A 26,795-nucleotide genomic window follows, 5' to 3' on the forward strand; every position below is an offset into this window, starting at 1 on the left:
AACAATAGTAACAGTGGTGACATGGCGTCATTAGCAGAGGTTTACTGTAACTTAATTATCCGGGCGTCACATGTACCTTACATGGTATTACCACTAAATCCACGTAGCGTCATTTCATCGGTGCTTGTGTATAGCATAACCCACGTAAAGTGAGTTTGTGATATCCATTTGTGATGATACTAATAGTTTAGGCTCTTATAGTATTGGAGCATTTCATGACATATTTTATTTGACTTTGGCCAAAATATGTAGCCCGAACATTTTGTTTAATTTTCTCTCACTTGTATTACTACTAACACTGCGTAGCGTTAAGATAATGCCAGTGTGTAGCATAACCAAGTAAGATTAGTTTTTATGATGCAACATGTTTTATAATCCATCTTGCATGATTTTGGTTTTTTGGGTGTGTAATATGAACACATTTTTTAATAAGTTTTGCCCTGCTCGTATTGCTACTAACACCGAGTAGCATTAAGATAATGCCCTCGTGTAGCGTAACCAAGTGAAGCAACATTTTGTATATTCTTGTTCGTATTACAACCAACGCGACACATAAGGTTCGTAGCGTAACCGAACAAAAACGAATTCAGTTTAGCATATTTGTGATTTCATTCCAACTTAGTCATATCCATTTTTTATGGTGATCAAATTAAGGCATTTTTTATGAAGTTTTCGTGCCTATGATAATCTCTTGATTCGTATCCGCATATAGGGACCAAACCGAGGAACGAGACGGTCATCCTAGCTTGTATCACTAAAGGGACCGAACCAAGGAGATCATTCGGACGAAGCATATGCAACATGCAGAAGGAACATGTATGCTCCTTGACTCATACCGCGATGGCCGAATCGAAGGCGAAAGTTTGGGGTAGATATAACATGCTCCTTGATTTGTACCGTGATGACCGAACCGAAGGCAACAATTTGGGGTGTATATAACATGTCCCTCGATGGCCGAACCAAAGACAAATATTTGAGATGAATGTAACACACTCCTTAGTCCGTACCAAAATGGCTGAACCGAAGATGAAATTTTGGGATAGATTAAACATGCACCTTAGTCTGTACCGCAATGGCCGGACTAAGAGTGAGAATTTTGGGGAGATGAAACATATTCCTTGATTTGTACCATGATGGTTGAACCAAGGGCTAGAGTTCTGAGAAAGGAGGAAGAAGAAAGCTCCCTGGTCTGTACCACAATGGCCAAACCAGAGACTAGAGGAGAGCCATGAATCTCACCTTCAACCTTCCAGCAAGCACCCTGCCTGCCTCTTCTTTCTCTATGTACTTTTATATGATTTATAGTGTGTAGTAGAATATTGCTACTAGAGGAGAAAGAAGACCAGAGAACTCCGCAGCAAAAATAAGTTCAACCCCCTTGAGAGCAGCCTAGGGGCCTTGTATTTATAAGAGGTAGAGGAGTGCAACCCACGGTCGGCTGTACGCACCCCCACGCTTTGACCAATCGTGGGGATCGTGGGAGCAGGGGCTAGCTTCTTTCCCTTTTCTCTATTTTTAATTGCTAATTGCCTGGCCACTTCTAGTTAATCAGTGTGGGCTTAAGCCAAGTTCTAGTCAATGTGTGGAGTTTGGACAAAAACCAATTCACTTGTATGCGTGCAACGTTGATGGATGGGGCTGCACATGCACTAACTCTAAGACTAATTTTCGTAATGTCACACTAGACAAATACATGAGAAGATATTCTTTCAATTAAAATTATACACGAATATTTCAGTAACAGTCTAACACATTTTTTTTAATATGTTGTCACGTGGGATATTTTCCTTTCATATGGGGCGTGTGACATTTCATTAACAGTGCTGAAATAATGTCTACTTTTACTTTGTGATTCTGTATTTTAGCAATATCAACACTGTCTATGACAATTTAAATTCATGTGAAAATAGAATTCCGCCGCCGGTGGCGGCATATATGTAGGCGAGCCATGTGTCCTGTGTATTTTCTTTAGGACAAAACTTGACGAGCATTTGTTTGTTTCAGCATATTTTATAACTATTGGCTCTTTTCAATGTCCATAAAATCAACAATATATCATACCATGGTTTTCATCAGCCCTTGCTTTGAATGATCGATTATTTTTAAATTACCCCTTTCATCATAAAACGGATTATTGTCATTTTGCATTTATTTTTTATGTGGTTTATGCATTTTATTTTATCTTGGTCAAAATCCATGTCAACACTCACTCCTGCTCTCTTTTACTGTATTAGGACAACAACGATTCATCTGTTAGATGTTGCGGTAGTTGAACCCCTTTTTCTCTGCATGACCTGTCATTACCACAATAAATAGATGAAACCCACTAGCATGAGTATGAGTTTTTTGAGCCTGATGCGCCTACTCATTCATGCTTGTTTGTCATGCCTGCTACTTCTTAGAGTTGAGTCAGGTCTGATTCATCGAGGATGAATTGGAGGTGTGTGAACATGTCCTACTGTTGAGAACTAAGTGTGTGAACACGATTTGGTAAAGGTATCGATGAGAGGCCACGTAGGAGTACATGGTGGGTTGTTTCATTGGAACCGTCCTTAGAAACTGAGATCTGTATGTGTGATTTAAGATCAGCTACTACCACGCGTTGGGCCCGAAACCAATGGACCCTCTCGACTTATTAACCGCCCTAGTTTCTGGCGTTTGTAGTATACTGGAGGCCGTGCGCAGCGCTGACCCTTGGGGTGGGCTGTGACGCGGTAGCCGGTAGGTACGTGGCCCGGTGTACCAAGACGCCCGTTTGATGTCTCGGAAACCCTGTACACATCGTTTGGGGCCGTTGAGGACATCCCGGCCGGATCTCCATGGGGATGGAACCCGAATAGGCGATAAACCTGGACTAGGGACTTGTGTGGTTAGTCAGGTCGTGGCCGACACCCTCGCCAGGCTTCCGCTTGAAGGTTGCCGAGATACATGACGTGCACATGGCGGTGAGTGGCGAGACCATGTGTGAATAAGTACACCCCTGCAGGGTTATCAAACTATTCGAATAGCCGTGTCCATGTAAAGGACTACTTGGTTGCTTATGCAGTTCATAAACAAGTGAAGGTGGATACTCTAAAATGCGCAAGATAAGCGTGAGTGTTATGGATGGTGTTCTCGTAGGGAGACGGGAGCGGATCCATAGCGGTGTATTGATTTGGTGAATATGTGGACTCGTGTGAGCCACCCCAAAAGAGTTACTTGCAGACGTAGTTCAGGATAGGCACTGAGTCAAAGCTGGCTTGCTGCAGTTAAACTCCACCACCCCTTTGTTGATACTAATGTGTATGTAGCTAGTTATGATGTAAGTCTTGCTGGGTACATTTGTACTCACGTTTGCCTAATTTATGTTTTTACAGAGAGAGTTCAGTCTCACTAGTAGTTCCGCGTGGACTTCAACGTTTATCTTGTTACCTTAGCTACGATCTTGTGCCCTCGGCAGGGTCTTGCAGATAGTCAGGCTTCTCAGCTTTTTCATTTGTAGTTGTCTGTACTAAGACAAGTTAAGCTTACACATGTGCTTATTGCTTGTATGACGCTGGGTCATCAGACCCATGTTTGTAATATCTGGCCCCTCGGGGCCTAATGAATAAACACTTTGATTCGTAGAGTTTTATTGTGATGCCATGTTGTATTTGCACATATCGAGCATATTGTGTGTATGTTATTGAAATACTTGGTATGTGTGGGATCCGACAACCTAATTGTTTATTTTTGATAGCCTCTCTTACCGAAAAATGTCTCCTAGCGCTTCCACTGAGCCATGGTAGCTTGCTACTGCTTTCGAACACTTAGGCTGGCCGACATGTGTCATTCTTCGTTCATGTGTCTGTCCTTTCGGGGAAATGTCACGCGTTGTTCCATTAAGTCTTTGTAGCTTGCTACGACTTGGGTTCATACATTGATGATCGACAAGTTCATTGCTTGGTCATGTATGCCTGTCCCTGTAAGTTAGTGCCACCTTGGGTTTACGACTAGCCATGTCGGCCTAGATTCTCTGTCATATGGATGCTAGCGACACTGTCATATACGTGAGCTAAAAGGCGCAAATGGTCCCGGGCCAGGTAAGGTGGCACCCGTGGGAATACCGTGCGTGAGGTCGCAAAGTGATATGATGTGTTACATGCTAGATCGGTGTGACTTAGGATCGGGGTCCTGACAATACATGACCAACAATTCGAAAACAAGAATATTTTTTGAATTTATGATCAAGTTTTCAATGCAAGAACAAAAGCATTCCAAACAATTTCTGAAAAATGGGAACATTTCTTGGAATAACTGAACAAAATTTTAAAATGGAAACAATTTTTGAAAAAACATGACCATTTTAATAAAGTTTGAACTTTTTTATAAGCACGAACATTATTTATGTTTCCAAACAATTTTTGAAACAAGAAAAGGAAAAGAAAAAAATGTTCCGAATAATTTCAAGTTGAACCTTTTTAAAACTCTTGAACATTTTTTTGTAATGCGAACATTTTTTGAAATTATGATCTAATTTTGAAACCACAAACATTTTTCCAAATTATCAATTATTGTTAAATAAAAAAAATTGGACTGAACATTTTTTGAAATCTTGACCAAATTTTGAAAGTTCCTGTAAAATTTTTGAAATTCATTTTTTTGAATTTGTGAGCAAAATTTGAAAGTACAAACATTTTTTGAAATCTGAACAAAACTTGGAATTATCAAAAAATATTTTAAAGGAAAAACAACTTGAAAAAGGAAAAACAGAAAAAAAGAAACAAAAAAGTGAAAAGTAAAAAGAAACAAAAAAAGGATAGAAAAAGGAAAAAAAAATAAAAATAGAAAGGAAAAATAATGACCGGTTCAGAAACTTCTAGAAGGTTCCAAAAATCAGTAACAACCGGCTGGGCATCCTCTAGAAAGTTCACAAAACCAGAACCTGTACATACGCTATAGCTAGGCCGGCCCAAATCGCGCGCTCGGTCGCCCGCCTATGCGATACGTCGACTGTTTGACGCAAAATGCGTCAAATAGGGTTTTCCCCGGATTGCAGAAAGACCTATAACGGGCACATAAGGCGCCGTTTAGGAAACGCCGAAGCGGAGCCCAGAAACAGCCCATTTATCTAACCAACCCCGATCTGTCTTATTCCCACCGCCGCCGCCAGTCAAGCGCCTCCCGCGGCCACCGCTAGCCGCTCCACCCACCGCCACCGCGCGCCTCGTTTCCTACAACGGCCGCGCCCCAGCATTCCCACCCCTGCGCGCTGCCCAACCACCCCGCTCGCGGCGCCCCGACGATCTAGATAAGCGACGGCGAACATTCACCATCCCGAAAATCTGGGTAAGCACCATGGTACCTCCTCTGCTTCCCGTCACGGTCATCTCAACAAGGCGAGGCTCTCCTGGCAGCGTGGGAAGGGAGTTTAAGCTGGAGTCACCGATGGCGGGGGCCGCGGTGTGGGAGGAAGGGGAGGTTGGGGTGGTTGGTCCTCGTTAATCTCACGCGAACGCCGTCGTCGTGTCTGCAAGGCGGCCGGCGCTGATGCAGCCCACTACGACCTCCGGTTGCTCCTCGGCGTCATGGGCATGCGTGTGCCGCTCAGTCTCTCTCGCACCTCAGCATTAGGACAGTCCAATCGTAATTGCTTCTCCCTCATGCTACTGGATTTCCCCTTTTGCTCGAGATTTTGTGAGTCTTGTGTTCGATGAAATGCTCGATTCAGATTTCTTCTTGGATGTGTCTTATTTCTCTCCTTCAATTTATGGCATGCACACTATATAAAATTTATTTCTCATGATGACAATGATGTAGGGGAATAGGAAGTTAGCTCGTTAGGGGAGGACCATGGTGAGACTGCAGCCCAGCCATGGCTTCCATTGGTGTTCATTATACTGATTGTTAATTATACTTAGTATCTCATTCTCATTGTAGGGAGAAGCTTTGATTCATGTAACTTGAACTGACTAGAAGGAGCATTCGTGATGAAAAGCGGAGAAGACGGTCACAACGTGTGTCTGAACGCTCCATTCTTTGCTCTTGGCAAGTCTCTCTTCCCGGTGAAGTCTTCATAGTTTATATAAAAAAATTCTGTAAACAATTCAGGCTTTGATTTCCTTAACAATGTACACATCATGTGTTTGATGCAATGCACAACAGGAATCATTGTACTCAACTGTCTCTATTTTCTCTAAGTGAGGAACATGACAAGGCTATACCTGATTGCATGTGTCATGTTGTTAACTTCAATTTTCCATCTTTCGAAATGATGTTCATGTGAAGCTTACCATAAAACTTATGTTTCAGGTGCAAGTATGTTGGCTTGAGAAGCATCAGAACTAAAGGTTGAATATAAGCAAGTGTGATTCCAACAACTACGATATTCTGTGAGGTCGACCTGGTGCCATACTACTTAATTAACTCTTGTGTGCCACCATACCCCTGGTCGCAGTGCCCATTACTTCGGTCCTAGCATGTCGCATGCCACAGCTTCTGACACCTCACTATCTTCCACGGCTTCTGCCACCTCACTATCTTCAACTTGTTGGAGTACTGGCCAACCTCATGGAACCACAGTAAGCTCCTTAATGTTCTCCTCCTGCTTCTTCTCCCCTTTTTATTTAGCCCCTGATACTAAGGTTTAGTAGAGTCGACGCTAAAGTCCGTGTAGTTGTACATGCTTCTTAGAATATCCCAATTACCCATATGCATGTTGATGTTCAGCATTTTGCTGCAAACTTGCTGCATTATCATATAAAGTTTCTGTTATCGACCCTCTCCTACTAATATAATTGTATTGGTTCGGGAATAGTACGATGATGGTCCTGGTAGACAATGAAACTTAACACTGCACATTAATTAATTTTTAGTTGCATGCTCATCCCTGAGAAGCTCAACAAAAATTATACCATGTGAAAATATTCTTGTGTAAATTTACAGTATATGACTTTCAGTGTTTGTGCCCAACAAGTGACAAGATTTAATAAGTACGATAGCTACATGTATTTTTCTCAGTGTATATATATGTTATTTTCACGCCGAGTTTAACATGACTAGATGTTTGATTACTCTTGTGTAGAATAAAACAGAGGTTTAGGTTGTTCTTGTAGGCTGGGTTTGAATATAGTATGTGCATGTGCATGGCAGTCAAATTATATACATGTTGAGTTCCTGTTTAATAACTTGGTCTTGATGCTGCCGTTCTCCGTACCCCACAAATCAAACCCAACCCAAGTCAAAAGATAGTGTCACTAGTTTCTCATCAAATCTACATGAAATTTATACATATACATACTACACAGCTGGCTCCCACCCGTCATTCTCTCCCTTTTCTCTCTCTCTCGCCACCAAGTGGACCTTAGCTGCTGAGTACTGCTCTATGCGATCCATGCAATTTAGCGATATGTTTAGGAAGCAGTGGAAGAAAATAGCCCGCCTAGGCGAAGGTTAACTGTACTAGGATCTAGGCAACAAGAAAACGCCTAGCAATTCGTTTATCCTTGCTAGGGAGTCTAGATCTCCATATAATGAGCTCCAATATTATTACGGGCTTATAAGGATGGCTAGTAGAGTTTGTTAATAATTCTGGCAAGTATATCTTGTGTAGATGATCAATAGTATCCATAGTTTGATTTTGATATATCATGTAATATTTTATTCAATGTCTCATGGAACTGGCCCTGTTTGCTAGATGCAACAAATGACAATAGTTTCTGTGGTTCCTTTTTAACATGCAAAAAAACAGTAACATACTGCATTGACGATTGTCTATCGGCACAGAGCCAAATATTTGATTATCTCATCTAGTACATAGATGATGTGGTTTCCAGTAATATTTTCAGTCACCTCTGAATGTTATTAGTTTGTTACTTATGTACTGACATCATTGTCCTGTTTTATGTTGTCCACATGAAGGTTTTTCTCACTCAACAGATCTGCAGCTATAAGTAATATAATGAGTTGTTGTTTTGTTTTCAGGCATGGTTCTTCCATCCCACCCTTATCTTATCAAGGAAACACACCTCAGTATTCTTCATATGGTGGTGGATACCAGAGTCGTAGTACAACAAAAAAGATTGATATCCCAAATGGAAGGTATGCTACTTGGGAGTTTACTCGTTTGGTTTTTGCATTCTTGCAGTGTTGTTAAAATTATGTGGGTTTAATTATCAATTTGTTTATGTTACTGTATTTTTTGTCTCGATTTATATTTCTCCACTTGACCTTCCTTTTCCATTGTTTGCTTGTGAAACTCTTCCCTTTAGTTATGACATACCCTATATTCTTGTCAAAATGTACATGTCCAAAACGTTGTCTCAACGGGTTGTCTTGTAAAACAAGGTGGTCATGGAGCAGCAGCAGTATGGCTTTGACATGATTGTATACTTTATACAATTGTGTGCTTGCTTCTGAGATGTTCAGAGACGCACAACAAATCTGAAATTATATTTGTAATTTGCGCAGTCTCTTTGTTATTAGCTGCTATGCTCTGTGTAGTCTCTCTAATGAAGATACTAGAAATCTTTGAACAATCATAGTTAAATACTGGCAAATCCATACTTCCATTGGGAGGTTTATATACCATATACATCTTCACCACGTATCATACCGGTGCTTGTGGTGTTATCCATATATCGCAGGCTATACTGTCTATTGATCATTATCTTGACATAAGGCCAAATTAGTGTCAGTAACTAGTTCTGAGGGCTGCACACATCAATCCCGGAGGCAGATTTGTTACTACCTAATGTTAATATACTTGATGCTGGTGGATGAAAGATGAAATTATGAACTGCTCCCTTTGTTTTGGTATAAAAATCTCATGTGTACCATTGGAGTATACCATTAGAATATAATACATACATCCAGGAACATGCCTGGTATTTCTATATCGAAACAGAAGGAACTAGTTTGTATTTGGATTATATGATTGGATTTCATATACCTGGTCTTGTCCTGTCAAATTTTCGTTTGCTATTTCTGTACATCTTTGGCCCAGAATGCCATTTCTCTTTTTCTAAAATCCAGGGTACTTCCAGATTTCATCTAAAGTTTCCTCTTTCCAATGATAACTTCTGTAAATTTTGGAACCCTTTGCACATATTGTTTATTGATTGTGTGTTAATTTTATTTTTCCAACGAGTAGAAATCATTATCTTTCGGAAGATTCAAGGACGTTCGAGGAGTGACCAGTACCATTGAAGACTTTGGTGAGCGAGGCAAGCAACCTACTTTGATCATGTTGAACCCATATTTGCATTACACTTAGAATTATTTTTCATGCATAAAGTATTTTTTACTAGTATTGCTATTAAGCAGATTAGCTAGGGTTTTAGCTATGCCCTATGTGCTTGATATTGACACCCCTTTGACATTCTTATGCTAAGTAAATTAGCTAGGGTTTAGCTATGCTCTATGTGCTTGATATTGACACCCCCCTTTGATAATACCCTGTGCAAGTTTGACAGTAATGCTTAGCCATGCTAGTCGCATAAGTCATAGAACTTGGGAAGAATCTTTGTTACTCATAAATGTTTTACAAAAACCTAAGGGTGTCACTGATGCCCATGGTATGATTCTGAAAATAAGGTTGTATAAAATGGAGTTGAAGTGGAGATTTAGTTAGGTGATTGTGATCTTTGACGAGATAGTCAAAGATGTTCGGTGGATTATAAAAATTTATGTATAGTAAATGAGCATGGTGGTTATTCTATTGGCGGATAAATGGATCTTCAATAAACTTGAAGCAGTTTGGATTTAGTTAGGCGATTATAATCTTGAACCAAATTTCATGGTGGATTGTAAGCTTTCGATGCATTTATTTAGTTCATTGTGATCTTGAGGAGATAGTCAAAGATGTTCGGTGCATTAATTAATCTTGGACAATTTGGATTTAGTTAGGTGATTGTGATATTGAACCGTATTTCATGATGAATTATGAGATTTTAGGTGGATTTAGTCACATGATTTAATCTTGAGAAGATAGTCTAATGTTTGGTTGATTATGAGATTTTAGGTATGGTAGATGAGCATGGTGATTATTATACTGGTGGATAAATAGATCTTTAATTTTGTTTGGACCATTTAGGATTTAGTTAGGTGGTTTAGATCTTAAACCAAATTTCATGGTGGATTATGAGGTTTTGGTCGGATTTAGTTAGGTGATTGTGATCTTGACGAGCTAGTAAAAGATGTTTGGTGTATTATGTGAATTTAGGTCTAGTAGGTGAGCATGGTGGTTATTATATCGATGAATAAGTAAATTTTTAACAAACTTAAGAAAAATTGGATTTATTTAGGCGATTGTGGTCTTGAACTAAATTTCATGGTGAATTACGATATTTTAGATGGATTTAGTCAGTTGATTGTGATCCGGAGGAGATACTCAAAGATGTTCAATGGATTAATTATCCTTCAATAATTTGAATTTCGTTAGGCTATTGTGATATTGAACTGAATTTCATGATGATTTGTGTGATTTTAGGTGGATTTAATTATGTTATTATGATCTTGAGAAGATGACAAAGGTATTTGGTGGATTTTAAGATTTTAGGTCTAGTATATGTGAGCATGAGGACTATTATATTGGTGGATAAATAGACCTCTAATTTAGTTTGAAACAATTTAAATTTAATTAGATGATTGTGATCTTTTAACCAAATTCATGGTGGATTTTGATGTTTGGGTTGGTTTTAGTTAGGTGATTGTGATCTTAACGAGATAGTCAAAGATGCTTGATGGATTATGTTAGAATTTATGTCTAGTAAGTGAGCACGGTGGTTATTATATTGGTGGATAAATGGATTTTTAGTAAACTTAGAGTAATTTGGAATTAGTTAGGCGATTGTGATCTTGAACCAAATTTCATGGTGAATTATGAGATTTTGAATGAATTTAATTAGTTGATTGAGATCTTGAGTGTCACAGCCTTAGAATTGGTTGTAACTAGTTGCACAAGCACTCATGCATCATGTATATATTTATGAAAGTTGAATTGGGGAAAGTGGAAAGCCTCAGAAGTCTTCTATAAAAATGATCAACACTAAAAATTGTTTCAAATAAACCCAAGAAAATGTTCCTGTCAAGCTATAAAAATATTGTCAAGAGGTAAAACTCAAACCAATATTTTTGGAGTCTCAGAAATATTTATTTTGGGAATTTGGAATTAATTCAATAACTATTTGAATTGGATTTATATTTATTATATGTATAAATATATGTTCAATAATTCTGAAAATTGTTGTGTGGCTTTTATAAGTCCACTTAGTTGACACAATTATTTTCATGAAGTTTAAAATTGATTTAGTATTTTACTAAATTAGAAACAAATGTCAGAAAAATAGAAAACAGAAACAAATAAAAAAAGGAAGCAGAGACTTACCTGAGGCCCACTTACCTGGTGGCCCAGCAGTTTCGGCCCAGCCCACCTTCTCCTTTCTGTCGTCTTCCTCCCCAGGCCAGTAGGCAGAGCGCGTGGCCGGAGCGCGTCAGCACACGCCCCGGCCACCTCCACCCTGCCTGCCTGCGTCCCCATCGCTCTGGATCTCTCCCGAGCGTCACGTGCCCCCCCTGCACCTCTCAGTCCCTCTCGAGCTCATTCCCCCTCCTCTGCTCTCTCTCCCTCTCACGGCCGAACCCACCCTCGCCACCATCGCCGACCACCGCGGCCACAGCCGTCCCCACGCCTCTCCGTGCTATCCCCGCTGTCCGCCTCGATGCCGTGAAGCTTCCCCCTCAACAAGCGCAAGCCCGAACGCCCTCAAACGCCGACCACACCGTCTTCTTCAACCTCGGTCCGCCGAGATCGTCACCGCCGTTCCGCCTGCACCGGACCTCCCCCGAGCCTGCTGAGCACCCCGACGGCCTCGCCGTGAGCACCTCGTCGTTTCCCCTCTCCTCTCTTCCTCGTTTGCGTGCCGTAGCCGCACTAACCACCGGACCCGAGAGCTCATCGCCGCCGTAGTTCCTCACCGCTGTGGCCAGGGCCACCCCAGCTTGCGCCTGAGCGCGTCACCGTGTTCGCTGCACTCCCAGGAGCCCGCAGCACCCTTCGGTTTCTCCTCTAGTGCACCGTAGCGTCGACCCCTTCCACGTCCGAACTCCGGCCACCGTGGATGCGCTCGCCGTCGTCGATTCCGGCGACCCCGCGCCCAACTCCGCCTCCTCTTGATGCGGACGAGCAAGGGCTATGCCCTGGTGCCCTCAGCGCGCTAACCCGACGCCTCTAGCGCAAATCCGACGCGCCCCGCCGTGTTCTGTGGTCGCCGCCGGTTGAACTCCAGCGAGCCGACGTGGCCGCGTGATTAGTGCTAATCACCGCCAGCTAACCCTCCCCAGAGCCACTGACTACTGGGCCGCACGGCCTAATTAACACTGCTTAGCTCCTGTTTAGACTAAACTAACCCCACGGGCCCACAGGTCAGTTTGACATGGCCACGTCACCGTTGACCAGGCCCCACCTGTCATTGACACTGAACAGCATTGTGTCACTGACCAGTGGACCCCACTGGTCAGGTTTGACCTAGACCGCTGCTGTTGACTTGCTGACGCAGGCATGGCGCAATGCTGACGCAATAAGTCATTTCTAGATTAAAAATAATTCAGAAAATTCCAGAAAATTGCCTAAACTTCTAAAAATCATAGAAATTCAACCGTAACTCCAAATGAAATAAATTATATATGAAAAATGATCAGAAAAATCCAATCTATCCATCTGTACCATTTTCATGCATGTTAGAACAACTTATGGCTGCTGTTTAGGCCAAATCATATAAATGGCATTTAAACCCTCACATATGGAGTTTGAATTTGAACCTAGGGTTCAAACCAACTCCATTTAACATGTTGCTAGTTGCATTAGCTCAAAACACAGCATATTGACATGTCATGATCATGCATCATATTGTGCATTGCATTGATTGTGTTCATTCTCTGTTGCCGGTGGTTGTCCCCTCTTGATAGACGTTGTACCGACGCTGTGATCGTTGACACTGATGAAGACCCAATGATATCTTCAGAAGTGCCAGGCAAGCACAACCCCCTTGTTCATTCCGATACAAGCCCACTCTCTCGCTCCTGCTCTCTTTTACTGCATTAGGACAACAACGATTCATCTGTTACTTGTTGCGGTAGTTGAACCCCTTATCCTCTGCATGACCTGTCATTGCCACAGTAAATAGATGAAACCCACTAGTATGAGTAGGAGTTGTTTGAGCCCTGATGTGCCTACTCATTCATGCTTGTTTGTCATGCCTGCTATTGCATAGAGTTGTGTCAGGTCTGATTCATCGGGAATGAATCGGAGGTGTGTGAACATGTTCTACTGTGTGTGAACACGTTTTGGTAAAGGTAGCGGTGAGAGGCCATGTAGGAGTACATGGTAGGTCTCATTGAAACCGTCCTCAGGAACTGAGTTCTATGTCTGTGATCCATGAACAACTACTACCACTCATTGGGATCCTTAATTGACCCTCTCGGCTTCTTAATCACCCTAGTACTCTGTCCAGGAGTTGCAACTAGTTTCTGGTGTTTGTAGGTTATGTGTTGGCGGCCGTGCGTAGCGCTGACCCTAGGGGTGGGCTATGATGCGGTAGATACACCGTGGCACGGTGTACCGGGCGCCCGTTTGGTGTCTCGGGAACCCTGTTCACATCGTTCGGGGCCGTATGTGGAAACCTCGGCCGGACTCCCTGCGGATGGAACCTGGATAGGCGATAAACCTGGACTAGAGACTTAAGTGTTTAGGTAGGCCGTGGCCGACACCCTCGTTGGGCTTCCGCTTGAAGGTTGCCGAGTACATGTCGTGTAAACGACGGTAAGTGGTGGGAGCGTGTGTGAAGAAGTACACCCCTGCAGGGTTATCATCATCTATTCGAATAGCCGGATTCCTCGGATATGGAAACTTGGACCCCTTGCATAGTTCATAGACAAGTGAAAGTGGATGCTCTAAAACTCGCAAGATAAGCGTGAGTGCTATGGATGGCCTGCTCGTAGGGAGACGGGAGCGGATCCATAGTGGTGTATTGATATGGTGAATATGTGGACTCGTGTGCGCCACCTCAAAAGAGTTGCTTACAGTCGTAGTTTAAGATAGCCACCGAGTCAAAGCTAGCTTGCTGCAGTTAAACTCCACCACCCCTCTTTGTTGATACCGATGCATATGTAGCTAGTTCTGATGTAAGTCTTGCTGAGTACCTTTGTACTCACGTTTGCTTAATTTATGTTTTGCAGAGAGACTTCAGTCTCGCTAGTAGTTTCGCGTGGACTTCGACGTTTAGCTTGATACCTCAGCTACGATCTTGTGCCCTCGGCAAGATCTGGTAGTTAGTCAGGCTTCTTAGCCTTTTTCATTTGTAGATGTCTGTACCCAGACATGTTAAGCTTCCGCATGTGCTTTGATTTGTATGCTATGATTGTTGGGTCATGAGACTCATGTTTGTAATTTCTCGCTCCTCGGACCCTAATGAATAAATACTTGAGTCGTAGAGTTATGTTGTGATGCCATGTTGTATTTACACATATCGAGCATATTGTGTGTATGATTGAAATGCTTGGTATGTGTGGGATTCGACAATCTAGTTGTTTATCCTTGGCAGCCTCTCTTATGGGGAAATGTAGTCTAGTGCTTCCATGAGCCATAGTAGTCCGCTACAGCCCAGTTCACCGGAGTCCTGCTAGCCCAGCACTACTGCTTAGGACACTTGACTGGCCGGCATGTGTTTCACTTCGTTCCTGTGTCTGTCCCTCCGGGGAAATGTCACGCGGTGAAATCCGGAGTCCTTCCTAGCCTGCTACAGCCCGGGTTCCCGGAGTCCTGTCAGCCCAGTGCTACAGCCCGGATTCACACCCTGCTGACCGACATGCTCGATGTGATTCATGTATGCCTGTCCCCATAGGTTGGTGCCGCTTTGGGTTCACGACTAGCCATGTCGGCCCGAGTTCTCTGTCATATGGATGCTAGCGACATTATCATATACGTGAGCCAAAAGGCGCAAACGGTCCCGGGCCATGGTAAGGCGACACCCGTGGGAATACCGTGCGTGAGGCCGTAAAGTGATATGAGGTGCTACCGGCTAGATCGATGTGACTTGGAATCGGGGTCCTGACATTGAGGAGATAGTCCAAGATTTGGTGGATTAATTAATATTTTTTGAACACAGTACAAGCGCAAGTGTTATATAAACGTGCATACACTCACCTCTATGAACGCACGCACGCACACCCTACCCCTATGAGCACCATCGAGAGACTAAGCCGGCATTTCATCTTGAGATTTTACAAAGTCAGCGTAGGTGCCTCGTAGTCGATGGGAACAATTTGGATTTAGTTCGGTGAGTGTGATATTGAACCAAATTCCTCGGTGATTTATTTGATTTTAGGTGGATTTAGTTAGGTGATTGAGTCTTGAGAAGATAGTCAAAATGTTCGGTGGATTATGAGATTTTAGGTATGGTAAATGAGCAAGGTGATTATTATATTAGTTCTAAACAAATATTTAGATCAATTTGGATTTAGGTAGGGGATTGTGATCTTTTAACCTAATTTTACAATGGATTATGAGGTTTTGGTTGGATTTAGTTAGGTGCTTGTGATCTCGACAAGGTAGTTAAAGATGTTTGATGGACTAATATGTCTAGTAAGCGAGCATGGTGGCTACTACATTGGTGGATAAATGGATCTTTAATAAGCTTGAAGATATTTGAATTTAGTTAGGCGATTGTGATCTTGAACCAAATTTCATGGTGGATTACGAGATTTTAGCCGGATTTGATTAGTTGATTGCGATTTTGAGGAGATAGTAAAAGATGTTCGGTGGATTAATTAATCTTGAACAATTTGGATTTAGTTACATGATTGTGATATTGAACCAAATTTCTCGTTGATTTATGAGATTTTAGCTGGATTTAGTTAGGTGATTGCGTCTTCAAAAGATAGTCAAAGATGTTCAGTGATTATGATATTTTAGGTCTAGTAGATGAGCATGGCAATTATTATATTGGTGGATAAACAAATATTTAATATAGTTTGGAACAATTTGGGTTTAGTTAGGTGATTGTGATTTTTAACCAAAATTTAGGGTGGATTATGAGGTTTTGATTAGATTTAGTTAGGTGATTGGGATCTTGACGAGCTAGTAAAAGATGTTCGGTAGATTATGTGAATTTAGATCTAATAGGTGAGCATCTTGATTATTATATTGGTGGATAAATAATTTTTCTATAAACTTGGACAAATTTGAATTTAGTTACGCGATTGTGATCTTGAACCAATTTTATGGTGGATTATGATATTTTTGATGGATTAGTTAGTTGATTGTGATCTTGAGGAGATAGTCAAAGATATTCAATGTATTAATTAACTCGAACAATTTGGATTTAGTTAGGTGATTGTGATATTGAACTAAATTTCTCTGTGATCTATGAGATTTTAGTTGGATTTAGTTAGGTGATTGTGTCTTCAGAAGATAATCACAGATGTTTGATGGGTTATGAGATTATAGGTCTAATAAATGAGCATGGTGATTATTATATTGGTGGATAAACAAATATTTAATTAGTTTGAAACAATTTGGATTTAGTTCAGTGATGATCTTTTAACCTGATTTTATGCTAGATTATAAGGTTTTGGTTGGATTTAGTTAGGTGATTGTGATTTTGATGATGAGCTAGTAAAAGATGTTCGGTGGATTATGTGAATTTAGGTCTACTAGGTGAGCATGTTGATTATTATATTGGTGGGTAGAAATAAGGGCCACACGAGTGACTCAAGGCGATGGTGCCACTACTGAAAATAACTGGTAAACACGACAAGAGAGGCGGAGAGACTGTGGGTGATGGGAGTAGATGGACTTTGATCCAGCATCCTACCTCTTCAAAGATGTTTGATGGGTTATGAGATTATAGGTCTAATAAATGAGCATGGTGATTATTATATTGATGGATAAATAAATATTTAATTAGTTTGAAACAATTTGGATTTAGTTCGGTGATGATGATCTTTTAACCTAATTTTACGGTGGATTAGAAGGTTTTGGTTGGATTTAGTTAGGTGATTGTGATTTTGATGATGAGCTAGTAAAAGATGTTTGGTGGATTATGTGAATTTAGGTCTAGCAGGTGAGCATGTTGATTATTATATTGGTGGGTAGAAATAAGGGCCACACGAGTGACTCAAGGCGATGGTGCCACTACTAAAGATGGACTTTGATCCAGCATCCTACCTGCCAGTGCACTCTCCGTTCCCCGCTGATCCGGCTTGGTGTCCTTGTCCTATTTGCGGATTTGTGTCACGCACTTGATTAAGCATCCCACGTTCTCCTAATGTGCGCCCTTGGCCTTGACGATAGGTAGCGCCGTGTTCTCGGACGCGTCCCGTGGGTAAAATTCAGGTATGCGTCGATTGTCTGAGCTCTTGCTCGCCATTGTGCCGCCCAGCAAGGGAACACATGATGTGGGATCAAGACAGCACACATAGCAACCCGCCACCAGGCAACGGACGCCCATCCGGACTTACAGGGAGCGGAGGTGGACAAAAAGGTGGATGTTGAGCTCCATAGTAGTCTCAACAGTGTGCTCATTAGTAAGAGTAGCACGAGAAAGAAGATCCTGGACATACTGCTCTTAGGAAATAAAGAAGCCATTAGAGGTAGAAGAAACCTCAATCTCAAGGAAGTAGTGACTTTAGTAAACATGGAGCAATTTGGATTTACTTAGGCGATTGTGATCTTGAACAAATTTTATGGTGAATTATGAGATTTTTGAATGGATTTAGTTGATTGTGATCTTGAGGAGATAGTCAAAGATGTTCGGTGTATTAATTAATCTTGAAGAATATGGATTTAGTTAGGTGATTGTGTCTTGAGATAATAATCAAAGATGTTTCGTGGATCATGAGATTTTAGGTCTAGTAGATGAGCATGGTGATCATTATATAGTTAGGTGAATGTGATTTTGACGAGCTAGTAAAAGATGTTCGGTGAATTATTGTGAATTTAGGTCTAGTAGGTGAGCATGTTGATTATTATATTGATGGATAAATAAATTTTAGGTCTAGTAGATGAGCATGGTGATCATTATATAGTTAGGTGAATGTGATTTTGACAAGCTAGTAAAAGATGTTCGGTGAATTATTGTGAATTTAGGTCTAGTAGGTGAGCATGTTGATTATTATATTGATGGATAAATAAATTTTCAATAAATTTAAAACAATTTGCATTTAGTTAGACGATTGTGACCTTGAATCAAATTTCATGGTGGATGATGAGATTTTTGATGGATTAGTTAGTTGATTGTGATCTTCAAGAGATAGTCAAAGATGTTTTGTGGATTAATTAATCTTGAACAACTTGGATTTAGTTAAGTGGTTGCGATACTGAACCGAATTTCACGCTGGATTATGAGATTGTAGGTGGATTTAGTTAGGTGATTGTGTCTTGAGAATATTGTCATAGATGTTTGCTAGTCTATGAGATTTTAGGTTTAGTAGATGGGAATGGTGATTATTATATTGGTAGATAAACAAATCTTTATTTTAGTTTGGAACAATTTTGACTCACTTAGGTAATTGTTATTTTTCAACCAAATTTACGGTGGATTTTGAGATATTTTTGGATTTAGTTAGGTGACTGATCTTGACAAGATAGTCAAATATGTTTGGTGAATTATGTTAATTTAGATCTAGTAAGTGAGCATGGTGGTAATTATATTGGTGGATAGATGGATCTTTAGTAAAAATGAAGCAATTTGGATGTAGTTAGGTGATTGTGATCTTGAACAAATTTCACGGTGGATTACGAGATTTTCAATAGATTTAGTTAATAGATTGTGATCTTGGGGGATGTCAAAGATGTTCGGTGGATTAATTAATTTTGAACAGTTTCAATTTAGTTAGGTGATTGCGATATTCAACCAAATTTCTCGGTGATTTATGATATCTTAGTTGGATTTAGTTAGATGATTGTGTCTTCAGAAGATAGTTAAGGATGTTCGATGGATTATGAGATTTTAGGTCTAGTAGATGAGCATGGTGATTATTATATTGGTGGATAAACAAATGTTTAATTTAGTTTGGAACAATTTAGATTAAGTAAGGTGATTGTGATATTGAACCAAATTTCTCTGTGATTTATGAGATTTTAGTTGGATTTAGTTAGGTGATTGTGTCTTGAGAAGATAGTCAAAGATGTTTGGTGGATTATGAGATTTTAGGTCTAATAGATGAGCATGGTGATTATTATATTGGTGGATAAACAGATAAAGTGATATTTAATTTAGTTTGCAATTTGGATTTAGTTAGGTGATTGTGATCATTTAACTTAATTTTATGATGGATTATAAGGTTTTGGTTGGATTTAGTTAGGTCATTGTGATTTTGACGGGCTATTAAAAGATTTTCGGTGGATTATGTGAATTTAGGTCTAGTAGGTAAGCATGTTGATTATTATATTGGTGGATAAATGGGTCTATAGTAAACATGGAGCAATTTGGATTTAGTTAGGCGATTGTGATCTAGTACAAATTTCATGGTGGAGATTTGCAATGGATTTAGTTGATTGTGATCTTGAGGAGATAGTCACAGATGTTCGGTGGATAAATTAATCTTGAACAATTTGAATATATTTAGGTGATTGTGATATTGAACCAAATATCTCTATGATTTATGGGATTTTAGTTGGATTTAATTAGGTGATTGTGTCTTGAGATGATAATCAAATAAGTTTGGTGGATTATGAGATTTTAGGTGCAGTGGATGAGCATGGTGATTACTATATTAGTGGATAAGCATATATTTAATTTAGTTTGGAACAATTTGGATTTAGTTAGGTGATTGGGATCTTGACGAGCTAGTAAAAGATGTTCGGTGGATTATGCGAATTTAGGTCTAGTAGGTGAGCATGTTGGTTATTATATTGGTGGATAAATAATTTTTTAATAAACTTGGAAAAATTTGGATTTTGTTAGGTGATTGTGATCCTTTAACTTAATTTTATGGTGGATTATAAGGTTTTGGTTGGATTTAGTTAGGTGATTGTGATTTTGACGAGCTATTACAAGATTTTCGGTGGATTATGTGAATTTTGGTCTAGTAGGTGAGCATGTTGATTATTATATTGGTGGATAAATGGGTCTATAGTAAACATGGAGCAATTTGGATTTAGTTTGGTGATTGTGACCTATTACAAATTTCATGGTGGAGATTTGCAATGGATTTAGTTGATTGTGGTCTTGAGGAGATAGTCAGAGATGTTCGGTGGATAAATTAATCTTGAACAATTTGAATATATTTAGGTGATTGTGATATTGAACCAAATTTCTCTATGATTTATGGGATTTTAGTTGGATTTAATTAGGTGATTGTGTTTTGAGATGATAATCAAATATGTTTGGTGGATTATGAGATTTTAGGTCTAGTGGATGAGCATGGTGATTACTATATTGGTGGATACACATATATTTAATTTAGTTTGGAACAATTTGGATTTAGTTAAGTGGTTGTGATCTTTTGACCAAATTTTAGGTGAATTACGAGGTTTTGGTTGGATTTAGTTAGGTGATTGGGATCTTGACGAGTTAGTAAAAGATGTTCGGTGGATTATGCGAATTTAGGTCTAGTGGGTGAGCATGTTGGTTATTGTATTGGTGGATAAATAATTTATTAATAAACTTGGAAAAGTTTGGATTTAGTTAGGCGATTGTGATCTTGAACCAAATTTTATGGTGGATTATGAGAATTGTGATGGATCAGTTAGTTGATTGTAATCTTGAGGAGATAGTCAAAGATGTTCGGTGTATTAATTAATCTTGGACAATTTGCATATAGTTAGGTGGTTGTGATATTTAAACAAATTTCTCCGTGATTTATGAGATTTTAGTTGTGTTTATTTAGGTGATTGTGTTTTGAGAAGATAGTCAAAGATGTTTGGTAGATTATGAGATTTTAGGTCTAATAGATGCGCATGGTGATTATTATATTGGTGGATAAATGAATATTTAATAAATTTGGAATAACTTGGATTTAGTTAGCCGACTGTGATCTTGAATCAAATTTTATGGTGGATTATGAGAGTTAATTTGGCGGCGCTTCGCTTCTTCCTCGAGGAGCATGTGCAGTGAAGTGGTGCGGGGGCTCGTGCGGCCTGCGGAGGCCTGCGAAGGTGGGCGGTGACACCTGCAACTTGTGCACAATGGCGACTCCACGCATCTCTTGCGCCCCGCAACCCTCTCCTTCCCGGCACAACAGGAGTAGGAGCAAGGATGCCGAGGCGGTTCAGGTTTGCCTCCACCTCGTCTCTCCCTCCTCTCTCACTCTGGTCTCCCTTTTTTGTCTCATTCTACTGCTTCATTCAAGCATATATTTTAAATTGCTAGGTATTCCAGGTAGTTAGCCTATCTATGGACTACACCTACATTTGATGTTAGAACTCTGATACTAATTTATGTTCTTGTTGCATAGGTGAATGGTGCTTTAGCTTCAATGATCAATTTTATTGCTAAATATTTTTTCCACAGAAAGTGTCAAAGAATATACAACTTGGTATAAAGAAGTTTTGTTATGGGGAAATAAAGATTCTTGTATGCAGAACTATTTGGGCTCCCGCAGCTGTATCAGTTGGTTTTAGTTCTCAGATTTTTTACTTTGCCTTTTTTGGCAAAAAAGTTGGATGTATGAATCTGAGATCTGGACCTCAAGTTCACTGCTTTTCTTTTCATCTGCAGTCGCGAGGAAGAGTAGGAAGATCAGGCAGAGAGGGTTTCACACACCTCTTCTACACTGACAAGTCTTTGCATTCCAGGATTGCCATGGTGAGCTGCTGCTGTAATGCTTTAATTTTCTTTTCTTTTGTCACTTTGTTAAAATTTGTTATCTTATTCTGATGCTATGATTTGTGATGGCTAGATGAGCTTTGTGGTGAAAAGTCTCCTTTATTTTGTTTACCTACAGATCTTGAATGCACGATTGATAATTTTGCTGGATAGGTTAGAAATCTAAATTATAGACATTTTAAAGGATTTAGTTGGTAAACATGGAAAGCCAAGAAAAATATATAGCTTACTTACGATGGACCTGAAGTATGCCTAACCTTGGACTGCATTTATTGCCTGTCATAGGTGTGTTTCTTTTATTCTATATTTGGGGGGGTTCTAAGCTATTTAATTAGGAAGCATACAGTTTATCCGTTTGAGACCCAAGTCTGTTGGCTACTGCAGGGAGCTTTGGATGGTGGTCTTGATCTTCCGCACAGTGACAGGAGATTTGCTGGCTTCAAGAAGGATAAGAAGCAGTTGGGCGCTGAGATTCACCTCAAATACATCTATGAAGGTCATGTTGCTGACTACATGAAGGTGAGTTGGATCCATTGCCCTCGTGGTATTATAATGCCATTTCTTCACTCCCTAGGGCTATCATTGTTGTATACATGAATTCTTTCTGGAAGATATATCTGGGCCTGATTCACCCATATAAAGTATCCTAAAGCAGTGTACTTTGTTCTTATTTCTGAAGGAGCTTACTGAATCTCGTTTTAACTGCTACCCTACCCTATTTCAGTCAATAGCTGATGAGGAACCTAAGAAGTACCAATCTCACTTCAGTGAGTACATCAAGAAGAACTGAAGAAGATCAAGGTGATTTTTCTCCCTCTTGTTAACCTTTGTCCTCTCATTTTGATGCTATAAACATGACTACATGAGGGAGAGAAGAGAATACGACAAAGTTAGATGAGATTTGCAGTGAAGAGCTTTCTTTCATTTGTTTACCTACATATCTTGATTGCATGATTGATTTTTTTGCTGGGCATGTTAGGAATGCAAATGCCCCTTTATAGGAGCTTGAAACTTCAATTTTCTGATGGGGAGTTATGTGTGGTTTCAGGGTTACAGATGCCACAAGGCTTGCCTAACAAATGTTCCTAGAAAAGGAATGATTGAGAAAAAAGGTGGTTCTTTCTTTAAATGTTTTGATCCTCTTTTTTATGCTAAAAGGAATGCTTATGTTTCACTATTTGTAAAATAAACATATGTCTGGTTTTAGAGCAAATTTCAGGTTAAACATTTTCACTATTTGTATTCCTGGTTTGAACATATGCTAGAATCATATCTACTCCTGAAAATCTTTGTATATATATGCAGTCGTTTTGGAATGGGCTATGATTCCTTTTTAGTATTTTAGGTTACACATTTCTCCTAAGAATCTTGATATTCACTATATTAGTATGGTATAGGTTTGTAATTTTTCCTTGGGAATCTATATATCCAGTCAAGCTGGGATAGGCTATATTTTTTTTACTCGGTCATGGCGATGGCACTCTGCCGATGACATGGCAACAGGTCAATAGTTCATGTTCTTTCTATACATTTTTGCAGGCTTTGCTCTCCAAGTGCAGAACACTTTCCCACTCCCCATCGATGACGATCTTCCTGTATGAGCATTTTCATCTGTGCTCCCTATTTTCCTAGCTCCACTAAGAATGAAGCCATTAACTGTTGACTGTAATTGCAGGGTAGCTCTTTTAGTACCACAGAAGTTATTCCGAAAGGTCATTAAGCTTATTCTAATGCCAACTTCTGTAGAGGTGCTTGTCCTGGTTATTACAGTATGTTCCTTTTGACAACCAACAGAAGTGTACAAATTATTTAAATGGGTTCGCAAGGTATTTTCATTAGCAATGCCACAAGGCACCAGAAAGCACAAGTAGCGAGATTGTGTTAAATTAATCTGCTAGAGTATGGTGATAACAGAGGGGCACTGTTTTTGAAAATTGTTTTTTCTGTTTCAATTGTATAGGGCCCTCCGCAACGATATTGATTTCATCAGGTGTAGATGTTTAGTTGGACAGATATTGTTCGTCACTTTCTTAGTGCATGCCTAGCTGTTTCCCCTTTTTACATTGCTTCTTTTCTGTAGGATTTCTTGAAACATAATAACTTGCTTCCACAATTGTGGAATGATCATGGTTTCTTTGCATTCCTGTACTTTCATATGATTAACAATTTCATGGCTAACCTAGGTAACAAGCAGACATCATTGGCATTAGCCAATGCATTTCCGTTAAATGCCCTGCTGGCCGAGTGCAACTTCGTTCTTCTTTAGTGGGTATTTGTATTTTCCAAAAAGAAGTTGGTGCACCTCATAGTTGTATTGTAGCCTGACTATTATGCCTAGATTTTGCTCTGTGATACAGAACTAAGTATTGATTTGAGCTGCCTTATTCCCAGATAGTGACTATCTAAATTATTGACATCAGAGGACGGGGCGTCGACCCGTTGGCTGGGCAGCTGGGGTACCAGCCAGTCCACCCGAGTTCGAGCCCCGGCTTTGCCCTTGGGTTGGTCTCATTTAAAAAAAATTATTGACATCCACTCAAATAAATATACAAGATTTGTATGAAAGGGAACCACTTATCTTTTTAACAAGAAATATGTTTAGCGTCATAACAATGTTCAGGTCGCACATGCATACCAGAACACTGAGGGGTGGTCTTACAAATGACAACTACTTTCATGTCAGTAATTTCTTCTGTTTGACATATTCCACGAGCCTTCTTGCTAGCTCCAGTCATACAATTTATCATTATATCCACCATATTTTTATGCTCGGCATTCCTAATCTGCCGGTCACAAGAAACTGTAGTATAGTGTCAGGTCGCACATTCTTTTTGTTTCATGGTTCAGTACAGGTCTCATGGTGAGCAGCAGCACTAGGTTGCAGTATAATGTCAGCTGATTGCAACATCCTGAGTTATTTTATCGATGTTTTGCATCTGGAAGCTTGAATCTCTTTCAACTTTCAGTACACATATATTCTGATTTGTGCATCTTTTTGGTTGTAATCATATGGCTTGCATATTTTATCGGACTGATCAGTCACAAAGATCGGACTGATCATATTTGGTACAGAATATCAAAAGAAGCATTTATATCATCTTTTTGTGTGCTTTATCTGTAGAAAAGTACCATGGGTTGGTGGTGTTGGATCCAATTACTATATGATGTAATTGACTGCTATTCCTAAGAACTGCTCCTGGACACAGTGCTCTATGTTATCATGTTTTACATTCTATTGTGTCGCCTATCTTTATAGTTACTCGGATCTTACATTTCAATTTTTGTATTTTTGTCTGTGCAAGTGTTGTCTTCCTACTATCAAACAACAGGGATTTCTTTAAATTAAATTGTACATATTGTTGAAAAATATCCTGTGTATGTCTATATTCATGCCTAGTATAAAACAAACATTCTTCATTGCCTATGCCTTTTCCTTCTGTTAATGATGATAATGTAGTTCTCCATCTTATTAATTCCTTCTTCATTCACTTGAAATATTGCCTAATTTTTGTGTGTGTGTATTTGGTTTAGCACCCTGACTTATGGTCAAACTGAAGGTGCTTAGCATGGTCTGGTATGCATTTCTCAGTTTCTCTTGATTTCTGTTTCTGTTTCTGTTTCATTTCATTTTAAGCCGATTGTATTTGCATACATATTGGAGAGGTTATTTCTCGTGTGAAGTTACTATTTTTTTTCAGTTCTGAAGCACCTTCCTCAACTTTGATGGTCTACTTTACAAGAGAAAATATTTCTCTGTTTGTATGGTGCAGGTTTCTTTATGGTCTACTTTACAAGAGAAAACATTTCTCTGGAAGGAGCTGCTGACAAGGTTTAACAACAAACTGGACGGAGTTCTTCACATGGCAAACATAGATGAAGGAACGATGTATGCCTTCACCTTCAGATGCAAGGCAAAGTGCCTCCGCCTCTGTCTAACTTCTCACTTCCTATGAGGACACCATCGTAAACCTTCGGTGTCACCTATATATAACTTGTGTACCAGACTTCATGTTTATAATGCTCTTATACCCCCCCCCAAAAAAAAATCCCACCACGTCTGGGGCTGGCACACGATTTTTTTTGGTGCAGGTATTGCGAGCTAATCCTACCCCCTCCCCGAAGTTTCTGGAAAACGTGCGCTCCATTACCAGCAGTATCGAGATCGGAGGCGAGGGCCGAGCAGTTTCGGCGGCGAGCGGGCGATTTCGCGTTGGGCGCCCTCGTCGGCATTGGCTTTCAGCCAGGAGGAATCGATGCCTCAGCTTCGCAGCGACACGTTACAGTGTCTCCACCGCCACCGCTTCTGCCCTGAGGTTATTTGGCGGTGGGCAGCACCACGTGAAATCTAATGCAGAGGATTTGGGCATTTTCCTACCGGTGGAAGACCTGCATCCAGCCCCACAAGTCCTTTACTAGCCCTCCTTGCCGCAGTTCCATCCTCTACCGTCAGGCCAGGCTGGTACGAGATTCTGGCAAGGATCTATTTTCTCAGCCCTTTTTCATTACGTGTGTATTCTTCAGTAATGCTCCCAAATCTTTTCTCACTCCAGAATTCCAGATACAATGCATCACGTAATTTCTTTTGTTTAGTTGCCATTAGCCAGATATTCACATAATTCGAGTTAGATTTATTTGAACTGCAGAGTGTCGTACTGACGCTCACCCATTATTCATTCAGGTTATTTCCTGTTAATTTCTATAGAATAAACTAGACGAGAATGTGTTATTTTGCTGAGTGATCATATGGTTATAGCTAGGCTCCATTAGTTTGTGTATGGAAGTAACCTGCTATTCTCTCTTCAACCAACTGCATAAGTAAAATTATTGTGATTATCCATCTGATGACATGAGTAATTCAAATGTTGGTCTGTGTGCATGCTGTCAATGCTTGGCTCCTAGTACCTGTTTACAGATAGAGTTATTTCCATTGCAATGAGAACGGCTGTTAATATTTGCTTATTTTTTGGTTGAACCAACCCACAAACCAAGAGGAGTCATTTCCATTTTTGG

At 40.0% G+C, this 26,795-nt stretch overlaps 1 protein-coding gene across 6 annotated transcripts; it reads left to right on the plus strand.

The window, feature by feature from the left end:
• Nucleotides 1-5,069: 5,069 nt before the first annotated feature.
• Nucleotides 5,070-26,511, plus strand: LOC125552749 (large ribosomal subunit protein uL18-like). Of its 6 annotated transcripts, none has more exons than XM_087518902.1 (12): nucleotides 5,070-5,307; nucleotides 5,779-5,814; nucleotides 5,899-6,006; nucleotides 6,271-6,539; nucleotides 7,942-8,058; nucleotides 9,110-21,232; nucleotides 21,678-21,764; nucleotides 22,170-22,304; nucleotides 22,510-22,586; nucleotides 22,834-22,897; nucleotides 23,325-23,380; nucleotides 23,461-26,511. In XM_087518902.1, exons 6-9 carry the CDS (start codon nucleotides 21,146-21,148, stop codon nucleotides 22,573-22,575), a joined length of 375 nt encoding a protein of 124 aa, XP_087375028.1. In that variant the 5' UTR covers nucleotides 5,070-5,307; nucleotides 5,779-5,814; nucleotides 5,899-6,006; nucleotides 6,271-6,539; nucleotides 7,942-8,058; nucleotides 9,110-21,145; the 3' UTR covers nucleotides 22,576-22,586; nucleotides 22,834-22,897; nucleotides 23,325-23,380; nucleotides 23,461-26,511. The 6 variants fall into 6 exon arrangements, with proteins under 6 accessions (XP_087375028.1, XP_087375030.1, XP_087375029.1 ...); XM_087518904.1 differs by lacking the exon at nucleotides 5,779-5,814 and having other exon boundaries at nucleotides 9,110-9,173; nucleotides 21,063-21,232; XM_087518903.1 differs by lacking the exon at nucleotides 5,779-5,814 and having other exon boundaries at nucleotides 6,271-6,308; nucleotides 6,416-6,539.
• Nucleotides 26,512-26,795: the final 284 nt, after the last annotated feature.

This window comes from Triticum urartu, chromosome 4A (assembly GCF_056163025.1).
Source record: "Triticum urartu cultivar PI428250 chromosome 4A, HENAU_Tu73, whole genome shotgun sequence".
Lineage (NCBI taxonomy): Eukaryota > Viridiplantae > Streptophyta > Magnoliopsida > Poales > Poaceae > Triticum > Triticum urartu.

Bases quoted from the DNA above. Each gene is read 5' to 3' on its own strand.
- LOC125552749 (XM_087518899.1), top strand. The intron at 23,555-25,555 runs GTATGTTCCTTT...TGTATGGTGCAG, and splicing joins TGCTTGTCCTGGTTATTACA to GTTTCTTTATGGTCTACTTT. The intron at 25,697-25,874 runs GCAAAGTGCCTC...TTTTTGGTGCAG, and splicing joins CCTTCACCTTCAGATGCAAG to GTATTGCGAGCTAATCCTAC.